General features: G+C 39.5%; 1 protein-coding gene across 4 annotated transcripts in view; it reads left to right on the top strand.

Annotated features, from left to right (window-relative positions):
- Positions 1-19861, top strand: part of LOC308332643 (uncharacterized protein) — a 160420-nt gene that overhangs the window by 87968 nt on the left and 52591 nt on the right. For all 4 annotated transcript variants that reach the window (XR_013965729.1, XR_013965730.1, XM_080788649.1 and 1 more), the window contains exon 7: positions 18113-18218. Coding sequence is in view for 2 of the 4 variants with exons in the window: in XM_080788649.1 (XP_080644775.1) it covers positions 18113-18218 (106 nt within the window). In the remaining 2 variants the exon portion in view is untranslated. The remainder of the gene's footprint in view (positions 1-18112; positions 18219-19861) is intronic.

Here is a 19861-nt window from a genome sequence, read left to right as displayed (position 1 = left end):
ATTGTTCTCCTCTTTGGCCAATCAACACCAAGCAGTTAGTGGTTCAACATCTGGCTCTCTAGTATAAGAAGAGTTTGTAGTTGTCAGTTCTCCACAACTCCTCCAGGATATCAATCCTTTCTGATCACATCTGACTGTGGACTCCAGACTTCAGCTGAAGATGAACTCTACCAATGCCACCATGAACAGTTCTGCTCAACAGGGAGGACCCAATGATCATCAAGACCTCTGTAAGTTACTTACTGTGTCTATATGGATATACAGCATGTCATAAAAAGTTGTTTGTTTATATATATATAATATTAGCATTGACTTAAAATACAGTTGTTTGTCTAATTTTCTTTTTTTATGCACAACATATAGTAATTTACCAAACTATAAATGGATGCTAATGTATGATTGTGTGCATTAACTTTGCTAGTTTCTGCAATTTTAAGTACAACTAAGCAATGTTTCATTTGTCTTTGTCCAATTCAGTGTTGCATCATCAGCCTGGTTTACCTGTTCTACCAGATGTGAATGAACGAAGAAACTTCACTGGAGAGAAACCATATGGATGTGATCAGTGTGGACAACACTTTTCTAGAATGGCACACCTTAAAAGACACCAGAAAATTCACACTGGAGAGAAACCCTATGGATGTGATCAGTGTGGACAACACTTCTCTCATAAGGCAAACCTTAAAAGCCACCAGAGAATTCACACTGGAGAGAAACCACATGGATGTGATCAGTGTGGACAACACTTCTCTGACAAGTCAACCCTGAAAAACCACCAGAGAATTCACACTGGAGAAAAACCACATGGATGTGATCAGTGTGGACAACACTTTTCTAGAATGGCACATCTTAAAATACACCAGATGATTCACACTGGAGAGAAACCCTATGGATGTGATCAGTGTGGACAACACTTCTCTACAATGAGCAACCTTAAAAGCCACCAGAAAATTCACACTGGAGAGAAACCACATGGATGTGATCAGTGTGGACAACACTTCTCTCAAATTGCACACCTTAAAACCCACCGGAAAATCCATACTGGAGAGAAACCATATGGATGTGATCAGTGTGGACAACACTTCTCTACAATGAGCAACCTTAAAAGCCACCAGAAAATTCACACTGGAGAGAAACTACATGGATGTGATCAGTGTGGGAAACAATTCTCTCTTTTGACCAACCTGAAAACCCACCAGAGAATTCATACTGGAGAGAAACCCTATGGATGTATTCAGTGTGGACAACACTTCTCTAAAATGTCCACCCTGAAAAACCACCAGAGAATTCATACTGGAGAGAAACCATATGGATGTGATCAGTGTGGACAACACTTCTCTACAATGGCCAACCTTAAAGGTCACCGGAAAATTCACACTGGAGAGAAACCCTATGGATGTGATCAGTGTGGACAACACTTCTCTGACAAGTCAACCCTGAAAAAACACCAGAGAATTCACACTGGAGAGAAACCCTATGGATGTGATCAGTGTGGACAACACTTCTCTCAAATGACAAACCTTAAAAGACACCAGAGAATTCACACTGGGGAGAAAACCAAATAATTGTGATGTGTTATCTTATAGTAAAACAGCTGAACTCTCTGGATCCCACCAGGAACAATTGATTGATTGAACCTGTAGATTTGCAGTAATTTACATTTAGATGATTTATTATTTTGTCTCAGAGTTTGTTCATGAATGCTTGTAATTTCCTTTGTCATTAAGAAAAACAAATTGTACCTCTGTAACTTTTATGTCTGAAGTACAAGTAGTGTTTTCAACTTTTGAGTGAGGTTTCCTGTCCATTGTATATGTTATGCATACCCTTTACCCCTAGACTAATTGGTGCGTAACGTTGTATGCAATAAAAGTAGGATTATGTTCTTAAATATACAATAGGGCCCAGGCCGTAATTCCCCCTTCCTATTACTGTTGATCAATTGTACTTTTAACACAATTCACATTATGAAATAGTAATAATGATGTTAGTGAAGTAGGTATGGAGGCATGGGAAGACCTCTGTTACTGAACAAACAATATAGCAATAATTTAATAGAGCCATTTTAACAAAACATATCCCGTACAGCACCTTTAACATCTCACAAAGAAAGTTCTGTAGTTCTGCTGAAACTCATCAGAGTCAAAGAGGTGTAAACTGGTCTCAGTTCATCCATAATGTGATCATTAACAGGTGATCTGTCCAATGCCAGACAACCAGTGACCATTAACACGTTTAATCTCTGCATTTGAATGCATTGTCACAATAGTGAATGAAGCATCAGTCATCATCATTTAGCCTGTTTACATTTTAACCTGGGGAAAGAATGTGGGGTTTGTTCATTATTTAGCATTGGAAAAACATAATTAAGATAATAGAATAAAAGTGCAGTCATCAGAAATAAAATATGTAAGTAAAGTAGTTAAAAGTAAAGTGTTTGAATTTGAGCCACTGGAAATGTCCTGACTGCACACACATGAATCCACATTACAACCAAGTGTAACATGTTGATCATGTATGTCATTAAATGTTCGGATTAATTGAAAATGAAGGACCCTGATGTAAACATTTTTTTGTTTATTTTTCCTCGTATCAGGTTTTTTGTATTGACCTGTACTTTTGTTGAACTGTACCCATTCTACAAACTGAATAAAATGTTGAATCAATCATTTGTTTGTGCTTTATAAAAATATAGAATACAATTAATTGTTGTGTTACTCAACACTAAATCAAAATACTAATATGAAAGGTTGTTTTTTCTTCCTGTTTTGTTTTTCTTAGTATATAATTAAAATGTACAAGCTAGTCTATACTTAAACAAATCAACTTAAAGTATGAGTAGATGTTAAAATCCCCCAAACATGTTTGAAAGTGAAACATCCATTTAAACATGCAGTCTTTGTTCAGTACCAGGAGTCTGCCCATCGCACAATCTCTTTGGTAAACATGTGGGTTACAAATGCCATCCTAAAGGAGAGAAAACCCTGCAAAGATTTATCAGCTTGTGTTTTAGTTCAATTTCTTACAGAATTATATTCTGTATGTATCCTATATGGGTTATATGACTGGATATGGAGACATGGGAAGACCTCTGAACAAACAATAATTATATCAATGATTTGTTACTCAACAAACAATATAGCAATGATTTACTAGAGCCATTTTAACAAAACATATCCCGTACAGCACCTTTAACATTTCACAAAGGAAGTTCTGTAGTTCTGCTGAAACTCATCAGAGTCAAAGAGGTGTAAATGGTCTCAGTTGATCCATAATGTGATACTTAACAGGTTATCTATCCAATGCCAGACAACCAGTGACCATTAACACGTTTAATCTCTGCATTTGAATGCATTGTCTATAGTGAATGAACCATCAGTCATCATCATTTAACCTGTTTACATTTTAATCATGGGGAAAGAATGTGGGGTTTGTTCATTATTTAGCATTGGAAAAACATTGAATAAAAGTGCAGTCATCAGAAATACAACATGACACCGTGAAATATGTGAAGGCCTTCACATTGTGCCTACTATTTATGAAGACTGTCAAATTGAACTTACGTTGCAACTTAAAAAAGATAGTACAGGAGATGCTGTAGTATAAGACTGTCTGCATTAATTTAGGGGGTGGGTGTCAGTTTGTGATTTGGAAAACAAATAGGCCTAACTGTTTCTTTATAATGATGTAAACCACAGTATGAGCAGTTGTTTCTTCACTAGAGCTGGTTCTACTTGGTTCTGATGTTACTGAAAGAATGTAGAGCAATCCTCTTTGACTCTGCTGCATTAATTAATATCCACTTATATTATTCAATACTGTTAGACATATATTATCCAGATACTCATTGCATGTACATAATATCCATAGCATATCATTTGTGATAGTGACAGTAGGAGTCCCAATGGAGTGTTTGGTGTTTTAAGGTTTATTATAAACCAGCAGTTTTTATGCACCACATATGGAAAAACTCAGCAACAGCATGTTGTAAAGACTGTTCTGTTTTATTTATTTTGTTTCAGTTATTTGTTTCCTGATTTACCAATAACTAAATAATCGTGTTTTCTTTATTATATGCTTTGACTCTGACAATGTCTGTTATTTGGGATTAATGCTGACTCCTGCATTTATTTTACTCACGTCCACATAGGCTAATAGGATGTACTTATGTCCATACATCAATGTATTATAATTTGGATATAGTTTAGATTAATTAAATATGAAGCTTACAAAGCAATCTCACATTTAGCAGTTTATTTCTAGAATGTTGCATAGAGCATGACCTAGGGGAGGAGCTACAGAGGGGTGGAGCATGTAGCAGTTTGTTTCTATTGTTCTCCTCTTTGGCCAATCAACACCAAGCAGTTAGTGGTTCCACATCTGGCTCTCTAGTATAAGAAGAGTTTGTAGTTGTCAGTTCTCCACAACTCCTCCAGGATATCAATCCTTTCTGATCACATCTGACTGTGGACTCCAGACTTCAGCTGAAGATGAACTCTACCAATGCCACCATGAACAGTTCTGCTCAACAGGGAGGACCCAATGATCATCAAGACCTCTGTAAGTTACTTACTGTGTCTATATGGATATACAGCATGTCATAACAAGTAGTTTTTTTTATATTAGTATTGACTTACAATACAGTTGTATAATTGTGTACATTAACTTTGTTAGTTTCTGCAATTTTAAGTCTATGAAGTACAACTAAGTAATGTTTCATTTGTCTTTGTCCAATTCAGTGGTGCATTATCAGCCTGGTTTACCTGTTCTACCAGAGGTGAATGAACAAAGAACCTTCACTGGAGAGAAACCATATGGATGTGATCAGTGTGGACAACACTTCTCTAAAATGGCAAACCTTAAAAGCCACCAGAGAATTCACACTGGAGAGAAAGCCTATGGATGTGATCAGTGTGGACAACACTTCTCTCACAAGTCAACCCTGAAAAAACACCGGATAATTCACACTGGAGATAAACCATATGGATGTGACCAGTGTGGACAACACTTCTCTAAAATGTCAAACCTTAAAAGCCACCAGAAAATTCACACTGGAGAGAAACCACATGGATGTGATCAGTGTGGACAACACTTCTCTCAAATGTCCACCCTGAAAAACCACCAGAGAATTCACACTGGAGAGAAACCCTATGGATGTGATCATTGTGGACAACACTTCTCTACAATGAGCTGCCTTAAAGGCCACAAGATAACTCACACTGGAGAGAAACCACATGGATGTGATCAGTGTGGACAACACTTCTCTCAAATGTCCACCCTGAAAAACCACCAGAGAATTCACACTGGAGAGAAACCCTATGGATGTGATCATTGTGGACAACACTTCTCTACAATGAGCAGCCTTAAAGGCCACAAGATAACTCACACTAGAGAGAAACCATATGATTGTGATCAGTGTGGACAACACTTCTCTAGAATGGCACACCTTAAAGTACACCAGATGATTCATAATGGGGAGAAACCATATGGATGTGAACATTGTGGACAACACTTCTCTCAAATTGCAAACCTTATAACCCACCGGAAAATTCATACCGGAGAGAAACCCTATAGATGCGATCAGTGTGGGAAACAATTCTCTCTTTTGGCCAACCTTAAAAGACACCAGAGAATTCACACTGGAGAGAAACCATATGGATGTGATCAGTGTGGACAACACTTCTCTCAAATGGCAAACCTTAAAAGCCACAAGATAACTCACACTGGAGAGAAACCATATGGATGTGATCAGTGTGGACAACACTTCTCTGTCAAGTCAACCCTGAAAAAACACCAGAGAATTCACACTGGAGAGAAACCACATGGATGTGATCAGTGTGGACAACACTTCTCTAGAATGGCACACCTTAAAGTACACCAGATGATTCATAATGGGGAGAAACCATATGGATGTGAACGTTGTGGACAACACTTCTCTCAAATTGCAAACCTTATAACCCACCGGAAAATTCATACCGGAGAGAAACCCTATGGATGTGATCAGTGTGGACAACACTTCTCTCAAATGGCAAACCTTAAAAGACACCAGAGAATTCACACTGGGGAGAAAACCAAATAATTGTGATGTGTTATCTTATAGTAAAACATCTGAACTCTCTGGATCCCACCAGGATCAATTGATTGATTGAACCTGTAGATTTCCAGTAATTTACATTTAGATGATTTATTATTTTGTCTCAGAGTTTGTTCATGAATGCTTGTAATTCCCTTTGTCATACAGTGGATATTTAAAATGGCTATTATGAAAGTTTTTTCTTCTTCTTGCCACGGTTTGTTTCTTAGTATATAATACATTACGTTTCTTCTTGTATTAAGAAAAACTATTTTGTACCTCTGTAACTTTTATGTCTGAAGTACAAGTAAAGTGTTTTCAACTTTTGAGTGAGGTTTCCATTGTATATGTTATGCATACCCTTTACCCCTAGACTAATTGGTGCGTAACATTGTATGTAAGTAAAGTAGGCTAATATGTTCTTAAATATACAATAGAGCCCAGGCCATAATTCCCCCTTCCTATTACTGTTGATCCATTGTACTTTTAACACAATTCACATTATGGAATAGTAATAATGATGTTAGTGAAGTAGGTATGGAGGCATGGGAAGACCTCTGTTACTGAACAAACAATATAGCAATGATTTACTAGAGCCATTTTAACAAAACATATCCCGTACAGCACCTTTAACATTTCACAACATAAGTTCTGTAGTTCTGCTGAAACTCATCAGAGTCAAAGAGGTGTAAACTGGTCTCAGTTCATCCATAATGTGATCATTAACAGGTGATCTGTCCAATGCTAGACAACCAGTGACCATTAACACGTTTAATCTCTGCATTTGAATGCATTGTCTATAGTGACTGAAGCATCAGTCATCATCATTTAGCCTGTTTACTTTACTTTTTTTTTTTTTTCCAGTAAAGTGTTTGAATTTCACTAATTTGAGCCACTGGAAATGTCCTGACCGCACACACATGAATCCACATTACAACCAAGTGTAACATGTTGATCATGTATGTCATTAAATGTTCGGATTAATTGAAAATGAAGGACCCTGATGTAAACATTTTTTTTTGTTTATTTTTCCTTGTATCAGGTTTTTTGTATTGACCTGTACTTTTGTTGAACTGTACCCATTCTACAAACTGAATAAAATGTTGAATCAATCATTTGTTTGTGCTTTATAAAAATATAGAATACAATTAATTGTTGTGTTACTCAACACTAAAACAAACTCCCTATGTTTATTTTTGTTATATGATGGATATTCAAAATACTAATATGAAAGGTTGTTTTTTCTTCCTGTTTTGTTTTTCTTAGCATATAATTAAAATGTACAAGCTAGTCTATACTTAAACAAATCAACTTAAAGTATGAGTAGATGTTAAAATCCCCCAAACATGTTTGAAAGTGAAACATGCAGTCTTTGTTCAGTACCAGGAGTCTGCCCATCGCACAATCTCTTTGGTAAACATGTGGGTTACAAATGCCATCCTAAAGGAGAGAAAACCCTGCAAAGATTTATCAGCTTGTGTTTTAGCTCAATTTCTTACATAATTATATTCTGTATGTATCCTATATGGGTTATATGACTGGATATGGAGACATGGGAAGACCTCTGAACAAACAATAATTATATCAATGATATCAATGATTTGTTACTCAACAAACAATATAGCAATGATTTACTAGAGCCATTTTAACAAAACATATCCCTTTAACATTTCACAAAGGAAGTTCTGTAGTTCTGCTGAAACTCATCAGAGTCAAAGAGGTTTAAACTGTTCTCAGTTCATCCATAATGTGATCATTAAAAGGTGATCTGTCCAATGCCAGACATCCAGTGACCATTAACATGTTTAATCTCTGCATTTTAATGCATTGTCTATAGTGAATGAAGCATCAGTCATCATCATTTAGCCTGTTTACATTTTAACCTGGGGAAAGAATGTGGGGTTTGTTCATTATTTAGCATTTGAAAAACATTGAATAAAAGCACAGTCATCAGAAATAAAACATGAAACCGTGAAATATGTGAAGGCCTTCACATTGTGCCTACTATTTATGAAGACTGTCAAATTGAATTTACATTGCAACTTAAAAAAGATAGTACAGGAGATGCTGTAGTAAGACTGTCTGCAATCATTTAGGGGGTGGGTGACAGTTTGTGATTTGGAAAACAAATAGGCCTAACTGTTTCTTTGTAATGATGTAAACCACAGTATGAGCAGTTGTTTCTTCACTAGAGCTGGTTCTACTTGGTTCTGATGTTACTGAAAGAATATAGAGCAATCCTCTTTGACTCTGCTGCATTAATTAATATCCACTTATATTATTCAATACTGTTAGACATATTATCCAGATACTCATTGCATCATTGCATGTACATAATATCCATAGCATATCTGATGTATATATGGAATACAATTCACATTAATATCATTTGTGAATATCTGTCTCCAGTAGGAGTCCCAATGGAGTGTTCGGTGTTTTAAGGTTTATTATAAACCAGCAGTTTTTATGCACCACATATGGAAAAACTCAGCAACAGCATGTTGTAAAGACTGTTCTGTTTTATTTATTTTGTTTCAGTTATTTGTTTCCTGATTTACCAATAACTAAATAATCGTGTTTTATTTATTATATGCTTTGACTCTGACAATGTCTGTTATTTGGGATTTATGCTGACTCCTGCATTTATTTTACTCACGTCCACATAGGCTAATATGATGTACTTATGTCCATACATCAATGTATTATAATTTGGATATAGTTTAGATTAATTAAATATGAAGCTTACAAAGCAATCTCACATTTAGCAGTTTATTTCTAGAATGTTGCATAGAGCATGACCTAGGGGAGGAGCTACAGAGGGGTGGAGCATGCAGCAGTTTGTTTCTATTGTTCTCCTCTTTGGCCAATCAACACCAAGCAGTTAGTGGTTCCACATCTGGCTCTCTAGTATAAGAAGAGTTTGTAGTTGTCAGTTCTCCACAACTCCTCCAGGATATCAATCCTTTCTGATCACATCTGACTGTGGACTCCAGACTTCAGCTGAAGATGAACTCTACCAATGCCACCATGAACAGTTCTGCTCAACAGGGAGGACCCAATGATCATCAAGACCTCTGTAAGTTACTTACTGTGTCTATATGGATATACAGCATGTCATAAAAAGTTGTTTGTTTTGTTTTAATATTAGCATTGACTTAAAATACAGTTGTTTGTCTCATTTTTATGCACAACATATAGTAATTTACCAAACTATAAATGGATGCTAATGTTTGATTGTGTGCATTAACTTTGTTAGTTTCTGCAATTTTAAGTACAACTAAGCAATGTTTAATTTGTCTTTGTCCAATTCAGTGTTGCATCATCAGCCTGGTTTACCTGTTCTACCAGAGGTGAATGAACAAAGAACCTTCACTGGAGAGAAACCATATGGATGTGATCAGTGTGGACAACACTTCTCTAAAATGGCAAACCTTAAAAGCCACCAGAGAATTCACACTGGAGAGAAACCATATGGATGTGATCAGTGTGGACAACACTTCTCTCAAATGGCAAACCTTAAAAGCCACCAGAGAATTCACACTGGAGAGAAACCCTATGGATGTGACCAGTGTGGACAACACTTCTCTCACATGTCAACCCTGAAAAAACACCAGCTAATTCACACTGGAGAGAAACCCTATGGATGTGATCAGTGTGGACAAAACTTCTCTGAAAAGTCAACCCTGAAAAGACACCAGAGAATTCACACTGGAGAGAAACCATATGGATGTGACCAGTGTGGACAACACTTCTCTAAAATGTCCACCCTAAAAAACCACCAGAGAATTCACACTGGAGAGAAACCCTATGGATGTGATCATTGTGGACAACACTTCTCTGTCAAGTCATCCCTGAAAAAACACCAGAGAATTCACACTGGAGAGAAACCACATGGATGTGATCAGTGTGGACAACACTTCTCTCAAATGGCAAACCTTAAAAGCCACAAGATAACTCACACTGGAGAGAAACCATATGAATGTGATCAGTGTGGACAACGCTTCTCTCAAATGTCCACCCTAAAAAACCACCAGAGAATTCACACTGGAGAGAAACCCTATGGATGTGATCAGTGTGGACAACACTTCTCTCAAATGGCAAACCTTAAAAGCCACAAGATAACTCACACTGGAGAGAAACCATATGAATGTGATCAGTGTGGACAACACTTCTCTGTCAAGTCATCCCTGAAAAAACACCAGAGAATTCACACTGGAGAGAAACCACATGGATGTGATCATTGTGGACAACACTTCTCTCAAATGGCAAACCTTATAACCCACCGGAAAATTCATACCGGAGAGAAACCCTATGAATGTGATCAGTGTGGACAACACTTCTCTGTCAAGTCAACCCTGAAAAAACACCAGAGAATTCACACTGGAGAGAAACCACATGGATGTGATCAGTGTGGGAAACAATTCTCTCTTTTGGCCAACCTTAAAACCCACCGGAAAATCCATACTGGAGAGAAACCCTATGGATGTGATCAGTGTGGACAACACTTCTCTCAAATGGCAAACCTTAAAAGACACCAGAGAATTCACACTGGGGAGAAAACCAAATAATTGTGATGTGTTATCTTATAGTAAAACAGCTGAACTCTCTGGATCCCACCAGGAACAATTGATTGATTGAACCTGTAGATTTGCAGTAATTTACATTTAGATGATTTATTATTTTGTCTCAGAGTTTGTTCATGAATGCTTGTAATTCCCTTTGTCATACAGTGGATATTTAAAATGGCTATTATGAAAGTTTTTTCTTCTTCTTACCACGGTTTGTTTCTTAGTATATAATACATTACGTTTCTTCTGGGTATTCTTCTTGTATTAAGAAAAACTATCTTGTACCTCTGTAACTTTTATGTCTGAAGTACAAGTAAAGTGTTTTCAACTTTTGAGTGAGGTTTCCTGTCCATTGTATATGTTATTCATACCCTTTACCCCTAGACTAATTGGTGCGTAACGTCGTATGCAAGTAAAGTAGGCTAATATGTTCTTAAATATACAATAGAGCCCAGGCCTTAATTCCCCCTTCATATTACTGTTGATCAATTGTACTTTTAACACAATTCACATTATGAAATAGTAATAATGTTAGTGAAGTAGGTATGGAGGCATGGGAAGACCTCTGTTACTGAACAAACAATATAGCAATGATTTACTAGAGCCATTTTAACAAAACATATGCCGTACAGCACCTTTAACATTTCACAAAATAAGTTCTGTAGTTCTGCTGAAACTCATCAGTCAAAGAGGTGTAAACTGGTCTCAGTTCATCCATAATGTGGTCATTAACAGGTGATCTGTCCAATGCCAGACAACCAGTGACCATTAACACGTTTAATCTCTGCATTTTAATACATTGTCTATAGTGAATGAAGCATCAGTCATCATCATTTACCCTGTTTACATTTTAACCTGGGGAAAGAATGTGGGGTTTGTTCATTATTTAGCATTGGAAAAACATTGAATAAAAGTGCAGTCATCAGAAATAAAATATGTAAGTAAAGTAGTTAAAAGTAAAGTGTTTGAATTTTACTAATTTCAGCCACTGGAAATGTCCTGACTGCACACACATGAATCCACATTACAACCAAGTGTAACATGTTGAATCTTGATCATGTATGTAATTAAATGTTCGGATGAATTGAAAATGAAGGACCCTGATGTAAACCATTTTTTTGTTTATTTTTCCTCGTATCAGGTTTTTTGTATTGACCTGTACTTTTGTTGAACTGTACCCATTCTACAAACTGAATAAAATGTTGAATCAATCATTTGTTTGTGCTTTATAAAAATATAGAATACAATTGTTGTGTTACTCAACACTAAAACAAACTGCCTATATGTTTATTTTTGTTATATGATGGATATTCAAAATGCTAATATTATGAAAGGTTGGTTTTTTCTTCCTGTTTAGTTTTTCTTAGTATAGAATTAAAATGTACAAGCTTGATCTATAGTCTATACTTACAAATCAACTTTAAAATGGGGTCCTCAGAAAAGTCTGAGTAGATGTTAAAATCCCCCAAACATGTTTGAAAGTGAAACATCCATTTAAACATGCAGTCTTTGTTCAGTACCAGAAGTCTGCCCATCGCAGAATCTCTTTGGTAAACTTGTGGGTTACAAATTCCATCCTAAAGGAGAGAGAGAACCCGGCAAAGATTTATCAGCTTGTGTTTTAGTTCAATTTCTTACATAATTATATTCTGTATGTATCCTATATGAGTTATATGACTGGATATGGAGTAAGACCTCTGTTACTGAACAAAAAATAATTATATCAATGATTACTAGAGCTATTTTAACTACACATATCCCTTACAACACCATTCATATTTAACAAAGGGTAATATTAAGTTCTGTCCAGGTTTCCCAGGTTTACACAAATACAGTTGTTGCTGTTATTGTGTTGCTGTTACAGATCCCTGAATTGCATGGAGTGGAAACCTTGGGGGGGCAGTGGCTCAGGGGTAGAGTGACCAGATGCAGATGGCAACCGCAAGGTTCCCTGTTAAGTGTTGAAGTGTCTTTGAGCAAGACTCTGAACGCCTAATTGCTCCCGATATGCATGTTGGTACCTTGCTGCTGCATGGTTTCCTCCGGTATTGGTGTGTGTGTGTGTGTGTGTGTGTGTGTGTGAATGTAACGCCTACATTGTAATTGTGCTTTGGAGGAAGCCTTATATGGGTGTAATTTAAATGGTAGTTTATCATTTACCATTTAACCCTGCACTGAACACTTGGGGCATTTACACATGTGTCCATTTGGCGCCCCAGCAACCTCTAGAGCGATTTCAGAGGCATACATCGATACGGCTGTATTGTTTTGGAGCTCTTTAAGATCAAGTTCTTTGTCTGTGAAAATCATATAGCACTGACGAAGGTCTTAGGACCGAAACGTTTGCTTTTTAATTGTACTTTGAGCACAGAGCACTTTATGAGCATGATAAAATAAAAGGAAAAATATTTGCTTAAGTCTCAGTCTAAGGAGTTTTACTTCTAGTTTCTATATCGTGAGCGAGTCTTTTTCTGTCAAAGTTTCCCTAGTTTCATTTTTGCTATTTGTAAGCTTTTTGTTACTTTTTTAGGTTTGTTTACTGATGTCGTTCTTAAACATTTCCATGGCAAGGACCCCAGATTAATATACAAATATTTCAAGATTTGATTTCAAGATTTTGTAATATTTTTTTGTCGTTGCCCTGTCGCATCATATTTCTCTCGCTAAATCTGGCAACACTGCTAATCAGCCAGTGAACCAGTTGTCACTGCCTATTGACAGAACAACACTGCTAATCAGCCAGTGAACCAGTTGTCACTGCCTATTGACAGAACACTGCTAATCAGTGAACCAGTTACTGCCTATTGACAGAACACTGCTAATCAGCCAGTGAACCAGTTGTCACTGCCTATTGACAATTTTTTATTTATTTATTTGGTACTTTATTTGAAACTGACAGTGGACTAGTACTGAATCAAACTAGCGTGTACGATTTTACCGTAGGGTCTACTCTCGAGGCGAGTCGAGTCTCACAGTGAGGAGCATGGACAGAGTGGCACAGCTGGCTGATTGACGTATCAGCAACAACATGGCTGTACAGTACAGTACAGTACAGTACAGTGACAGGTGACGTCATGAAATACGAGTCAACAGCCTGCTGGCCAGACTGAGTAGCGGAGTGGCAAAAACAATTCACGGAGCGCATAGCGAAGCAGCCCTGGAACCAAGGCTATACCAGTGTCCTAGCCCTTTTAAGTAAATGTAACTTGTTACTACACGCCTCTGATGGACCATCTCCTGGGAGTCTGCTGAAGGCTGAGTGTGTGTGTGTGTGTGTGTGTGGCGGTGGTGGGTCATGTACACGTATGTGTGGAGTGGTTTTTGCTGTATGCCACTAAAGAGAACAGAGTGAACGTGGGCGCGAAACAGCCAGACAAGCATGGAGGATGAGAGAGAGAGACAGAGAGGGGGAGAACACACTCTAATTGATATCCTTAAAGGAATTGCTTCAACACGCACGCACGCACAGAGTACTGTACACAGTATAAAGTCCTCTGTTCATTTCACTGTAACTCAAAGCTGAAGATTTTTTTCCGTGCTGTGTTTTATTGCACAGCAGTTAATTAATTTAGTCCCCTTTACGGTCTACACTAGTATACATGTGTTTTCTGTTATTGTGGGAAATGCTTTCAGTGAAAACAGCAGATCGATAAGCTTGTCGATCTGCTTACAGTACGGATGCTGGGTTAATAACTATTTCTCTAAATGTCCTCTTGTGGCTTTCGCCTTTATTTTACGGAGGGACAGACAGTATAGGCTGACAGGAAATGGGGAGAGAGATGGGGGGAGGGGGGGAGGACATGCAGTGGGGGCCGTCGGGGTCGGGAGTCGAACCCGCGGCACACTGCCAGACTGGATCACCAGCCAATGGGGCCTGGACTACTGAGCCACGGCCCAGGCTGTTAATAACTATTTTTAATTGGATTTAAATGTCCTGTTTTGAGGAGCGGCATTCTTTTGGACTTTGTCTTTATGCTTTCATTGTGAGGCAAAAGACTCAGGGGGGGTGGCCATAATAATGAATTGCATTTTTATAGCACTTCTCTAAGTGCTGAGTGCCAAGCAGGGAAGGCATTGGGTCCCATTTTTTACAGTAAATGGTGCATTTATATATATAGCGCCTTTATCCAAGGCGCTTTACATAGATTGTGCATTACATTCACCCATTCATACACCGATGGCAGCGGAAACCATGCAAGGCACCAACTAGCACACCGGGAGCAATTAGGGGTTCAGTGTCTTGCTCAAGGACACTTCAACAGTAACTCTGGGGGAGCCCGGGTTCGAACTGGCAACCTTGCGGTTCCCATCCAGGCACTCTACCCCTGAGCCACCGCCGCCCCGGTCTTTGGTATGAACCCCCGACCTCCCAGCTTCAGAGCGGACACTCGAACCACAAGGCCACTGTCTGGTCACAGAGCGGACGTTCGGTATAGGCCAGTCAGAGGCAGGTGGGGGCAGGTCTTTATATACAGGTGGGGGGCAGTCAGAGGCAGGTCTTTATAGTCAATTGAGTGGCAGTCTTCCGCTTGACGTCCGCCTTGCGTGTGCTTCCAAGCAATACAGGTCGCTCCAGTGAATTGCAGCGGACAAAGAGGTGTCTAGCTCTTTTATATCTATGTAGTTAGTGGGCAATCACTGAGAGGCCGTGTGGTAATCAAAAGGTCAGCGGTTCACCTCCCAGTCGTCCTATACGTGTCTGTCCCTGAGCATGAAGACACTTAACTGCACTTAGCCCCTTAACTGCTCCCTATTGGTTAGCTGCCCAGTGCTCCTAATAGACTGATCATGTCACACAGGTGTGTGCAAATGTACTGTGACAAATATGGCAAAACAGCGAAAGGTTACTCTATCTATCTACCTACCTACCGTACAGTATCTGTAGCAGACTGGCAACACAACCTCAGCCTGATGACCCAAAACTCTTAATATCTCCCCCAAGGGAATTCCCTTTAGCTTAGTGGTTACGATATTGGCTTTCCAAGTGGGAGACTCGAGTTCAAATCCCGGGCGTTACATTGGTGCCGTGACCCGTATCGGGTTTCCCCCGCGGGAGGAGGTCAAAAGAGGCGTGAGCGTCACAGAGTGGCTCATCACAACCTCAGCCTGATGAGCTAAAACTCTTAATGTCTCCCCCAAGCCATAGGGAATTCCCTTTGGCTTAGTGGATATTGGCTCGAGTTCAAATCCCGGGCGGGTTTCCCCGTGGGAGGAGGTCCAAAGAGGAGTGAGCGTCGCAGAGTGGCTCACAGTCACAACCTCAGGTCGATGAGCTAAAAGTCTAACATATATCCTCCCCGAGGCTTAGTGGCGAAAACGTCGGCTTTCCACGAGGGAGACAAAGGTTTGAATCCTGGGCGTTACTAAGTTACATATCCATCTATTGTATTGCCTTATTGTTGAAATGTGCTATAATAAACTTGCCTTGCCTCATTTCTAATATTAACAATTCAACCAAAATATCGAATAAACCGTAATGGCAGCTGTAAATTAAGTTTTGAGGAGAAAAAAATGTGTCAATATAGCAGCAAAATGCTGAGACAGCCAGTACAGTACATGACATATTATCAGAAGATGCTTGATGTTTTTCTTTGCCTCGGCCGAGGCTACCGTCGATACCACGCTCAGTTTTGAAGCGTACACGTTTGTTTTTCGTTTGGTTTCATTTCGTTTGGTTGGTTATTGGAATTGATCTCACGTGTAAACATATAAATCACCATCATATAGCCTCGTGATTCGTCTCTTCAATGACTCTCAGTCTTATTTTTTTATGGAAATTATCTTGTGTTTTTCAGGCCCTTAGCTGAGAGAGCGATGAAGCAGAGACACTCAATTATTTTTCATAGATTTCACATAGATGGCTTCATAGATTGTTTTTGTTTGTCGTTTCTTTTCTGCCTTTATTGATAGTTTCAAGTGAAGATTGACAGGAGAGAGAGAGAGACAGAGAGAGAGAGAGAGAGAGAGAGAGAGAGAGAGAGAGAGAGAGAGAGAGAGAAGGGGAGAGACACGCAGCAAAGGTCGTCATGAACGGGACTCGAACACGCGACGCGCTGTCAGGGCAGAGCCTATAATAGGACCACTAGGCCAGTGGGCAGATATTACCCAACCCACCCAACAGAGACAATAACACAATATATTCCATATCTATACATCATTAATTATAGGGATTACAGTTGTCTATGTTCTTGTGGTTAATCTGGTGTGATCATCTCTAGGGATATACTCGTCTGTGTGGAGAGATCTCCGCCAACACAACGTCTCACGTTTAACCCATTCTGACCGGGCACCCATTTTGGTGTTAGCATCATGTTATGCTTTAGCTATTGAAAAATAGCAGATCTACAAGCTCATAGCGCGCCACCGAGTGGCGCGCTACGAGCTTGTAGGTCTGCTATTTTTGAAAAATCGAAGAGCGACTGACATTTTTTAGAATCTGATCTCAGGTCAGAATGGGTTCATCAGACCAGTCTGTGTCCAGTGGAAACCTCGTATGAATCTGATCTCAGGTCAGAATGGGTTAAGCACGAATGAATATGACAGATCAATACAACACACTTTACTTCCAGACCACTGAGAGGTTATGCAGGAAATAAAGAAGAAGAAAAAACATCCCCTGAGGTTCACATCGTGCTGTGTTTGTGAAATACACACAGCCACTTAGTCAACAAAGGACTAAAAAAAGGACTTATTTTCTATCAATTACACACTCCATGAAGCCTTCAATTCACGGAGATAATTATTATGGCAATAATTTGATGACCTACATAAATGTTTTTTTGTGGGGGTGAATTACTCCTTCAGTCACTTAGACTCACTTTACTGTACTTTGTCGTACGTCTCATACTAGGGCTAAAATTGCCGATCTACAAGCTCACACTATGCTTGAAGATCGGCTACTTTCGACTTGCGCACAAAACACGCTGAGAAGTGAAAGCACTGTTTCCTACACAGAGGGACATTCTGTCAGCATAAGATGTTAAGGAAAGGAAAGGAAAGGAGGCATTTGCATTTCTTTCAACATAGTAAAATGCAGATTTTCTTTCTTGCCCTGATGAAGACCTTGTTGGTCGAAACATGTTGGCAGTTGCCTTTTTAATTGAATAAAGGCTATCCTCCTCATTTTAACCTTGAGGGCCCGGATCGTTTATTTTTTCTTTATAGTAAAATGCTGATTTCATGGTCTGGAGAGAAGCCACCTTTTTCACAGACGGGTGAAAGGGCAGCGACCTGATTAAAAAAAAAATATATATATATATATATATTCTTTAGATTTTGGAACGTCAAATACTTATTAGTATCTGTAGATGAGCTGCTGTTTAATGTCACACACTGTTTAAGTCTCTATTGTTAGTTTCCTCCTGCAGTTCTGTGCAAATAATGTGTGTCCCCGACTCCCTGTTCACAATGTCTATATGTTGTTCTGTGTGTGTGTGTGTGTGTGTGTGTGTGTGTGTGTGCCGTGCTGCAGCAACCAGGCGGTGAGGATGCTGGAGTGCAGAGAGAAACCCACGCCTGACATGTTCGGAGAGCTGCTCCGCAATGCCAGCAACATGGGAGACCTGCGCAACTGCCCTGTGAGTGCGCACACACACACACACACACACACACACACACACACACACACACACACACACACACACACACACACACACACACACACACACACACACACACACACACACACACACGAGTCTGCACTAGTAAAAGACCACACACCTCTCTAGTGGTGGTTAGGGTGATGCATTGATATGATAATAGAATGAGAGAGTGCCGGAGATGAGAGATGAGATTCAGCATGCAGGGGTGTAAACGTGCCAACGCTTGGGGAAATAGCAGATCTACAAGCTCACAACGCATCACACCACGAGGCATTGTGAGCTTGTAGATCTGCTATTTTCAAAAAAATAGTTGCCAGCTCCATATATGGATGTCAGAACAGGCTATAGTTCCATAAGGAGATCTACTATAGTCAGAACTACAGTGTTATGTCAGGACAGGACAGCTCCATATATGGAGATCTATAGGGTGATGTCAGAACAGAAGTGTTATGTCAGGACAGGACAGCTCCATATATTGATGTCAGAACAGGCTATATAGTTCCATAAGGAGATCTACTATAGTCAGTTATGTCAGGACAGGCCAGCTCCATATATGGATATCTAGGAGTGATGTCAGAACTACAGTGTTATGCCAGAAACAGGACAGCTCCATACATGGAGATTTAGGGGTGATTTGGATTTGGGCCCTGTCCGGCAGCCTGTATGGGCAGAGGCTTTTGTGCTGCTTCTGGACAACCGTGGGTCCGACGGACTCGACGCCGGGCACCGCACTGCCTGTGGGGGTGTGGAACGCGTGTGTCCAATTTGAAGTCGGTGGAGCGAACGGTTCTCGAGTTACGTGGATTACAGATTAGAGACACATACTGTACAGAGACGTGGCGCATTTATACTGTAGATAGATAGATGATATGCTCTAAAAAACAATGCCACACAGGGGGGCGTGAAAACTTTTCAAGCGGGCCCTGATCCGGAAAAGTTTGAGAGTGAGAGTGAGAGGTTGCGCTGCTGGTGATCGGTGCGAACGGGGGAATTTCTCGAGAGACGTAGAGAGAGAGAGAGAGAGAGAGAGAGAGAGAGGGTGACCTTGTATTGTTGTCGGCTTCAAATCGAAAGCATGGCTCTTTTCATAAAGGATTTGTTTTTGTATAGCCCCTTTAGGCCTATAAGTTCAATTCTACAAATGTCTTCTAAATCACGACAGTTTTCAGAAAATCCCATGTTTCTCTCATTATAGGCCTCCGACCCCAATCTGAAAATATGAATATATATTCCAAATTCGCGACACATTTTCACGATTTTTCAAAAATGGCAGATCTACAAGCTCGTAGCGTGGCACTCGGTGCCGCTCTATGAGCTTGTAGATCTGCTATTTTTCCAATAGCTAAAGCTAAAAAAATAAAACGGGGTTCCCTTCCCGCCCAGAATGGGATAACCAACCTATCCTTGGAAACGCATAAATTGTGGTTCCATCCTCAGTCCTGGCGGGAGTGAAATTGAGAGAAAGAGAGAGATACTGACACACAGAGAGAGAGAGAGAGAGAGAGAGAGAGAGAGAGAGAGAGAGAGAGAGAGAGAGAGAGAGATACTGACACACACAGAGAGAGAGAGAGAGAGAGAGATGTGTTCACTTTTGTGCTGCAGAGCTGTGTCTGTTCTGT

This window comes from Protomyctophum bolini (genome assembly GCF_963924005.1).
Source record: "Protomyctophum bolini genome assembly, chromosome: 18".
NCBI classification, from domain to species: Eukaryota; Metazoa; Chordata; class Actinopteri; order Myctophiformes; family Myctophidae; genus Protomyctophum; species Protomyctophum bolini.
This window is presented reverse-complemented; position numbering and strand designations above follow the sequence as displayed.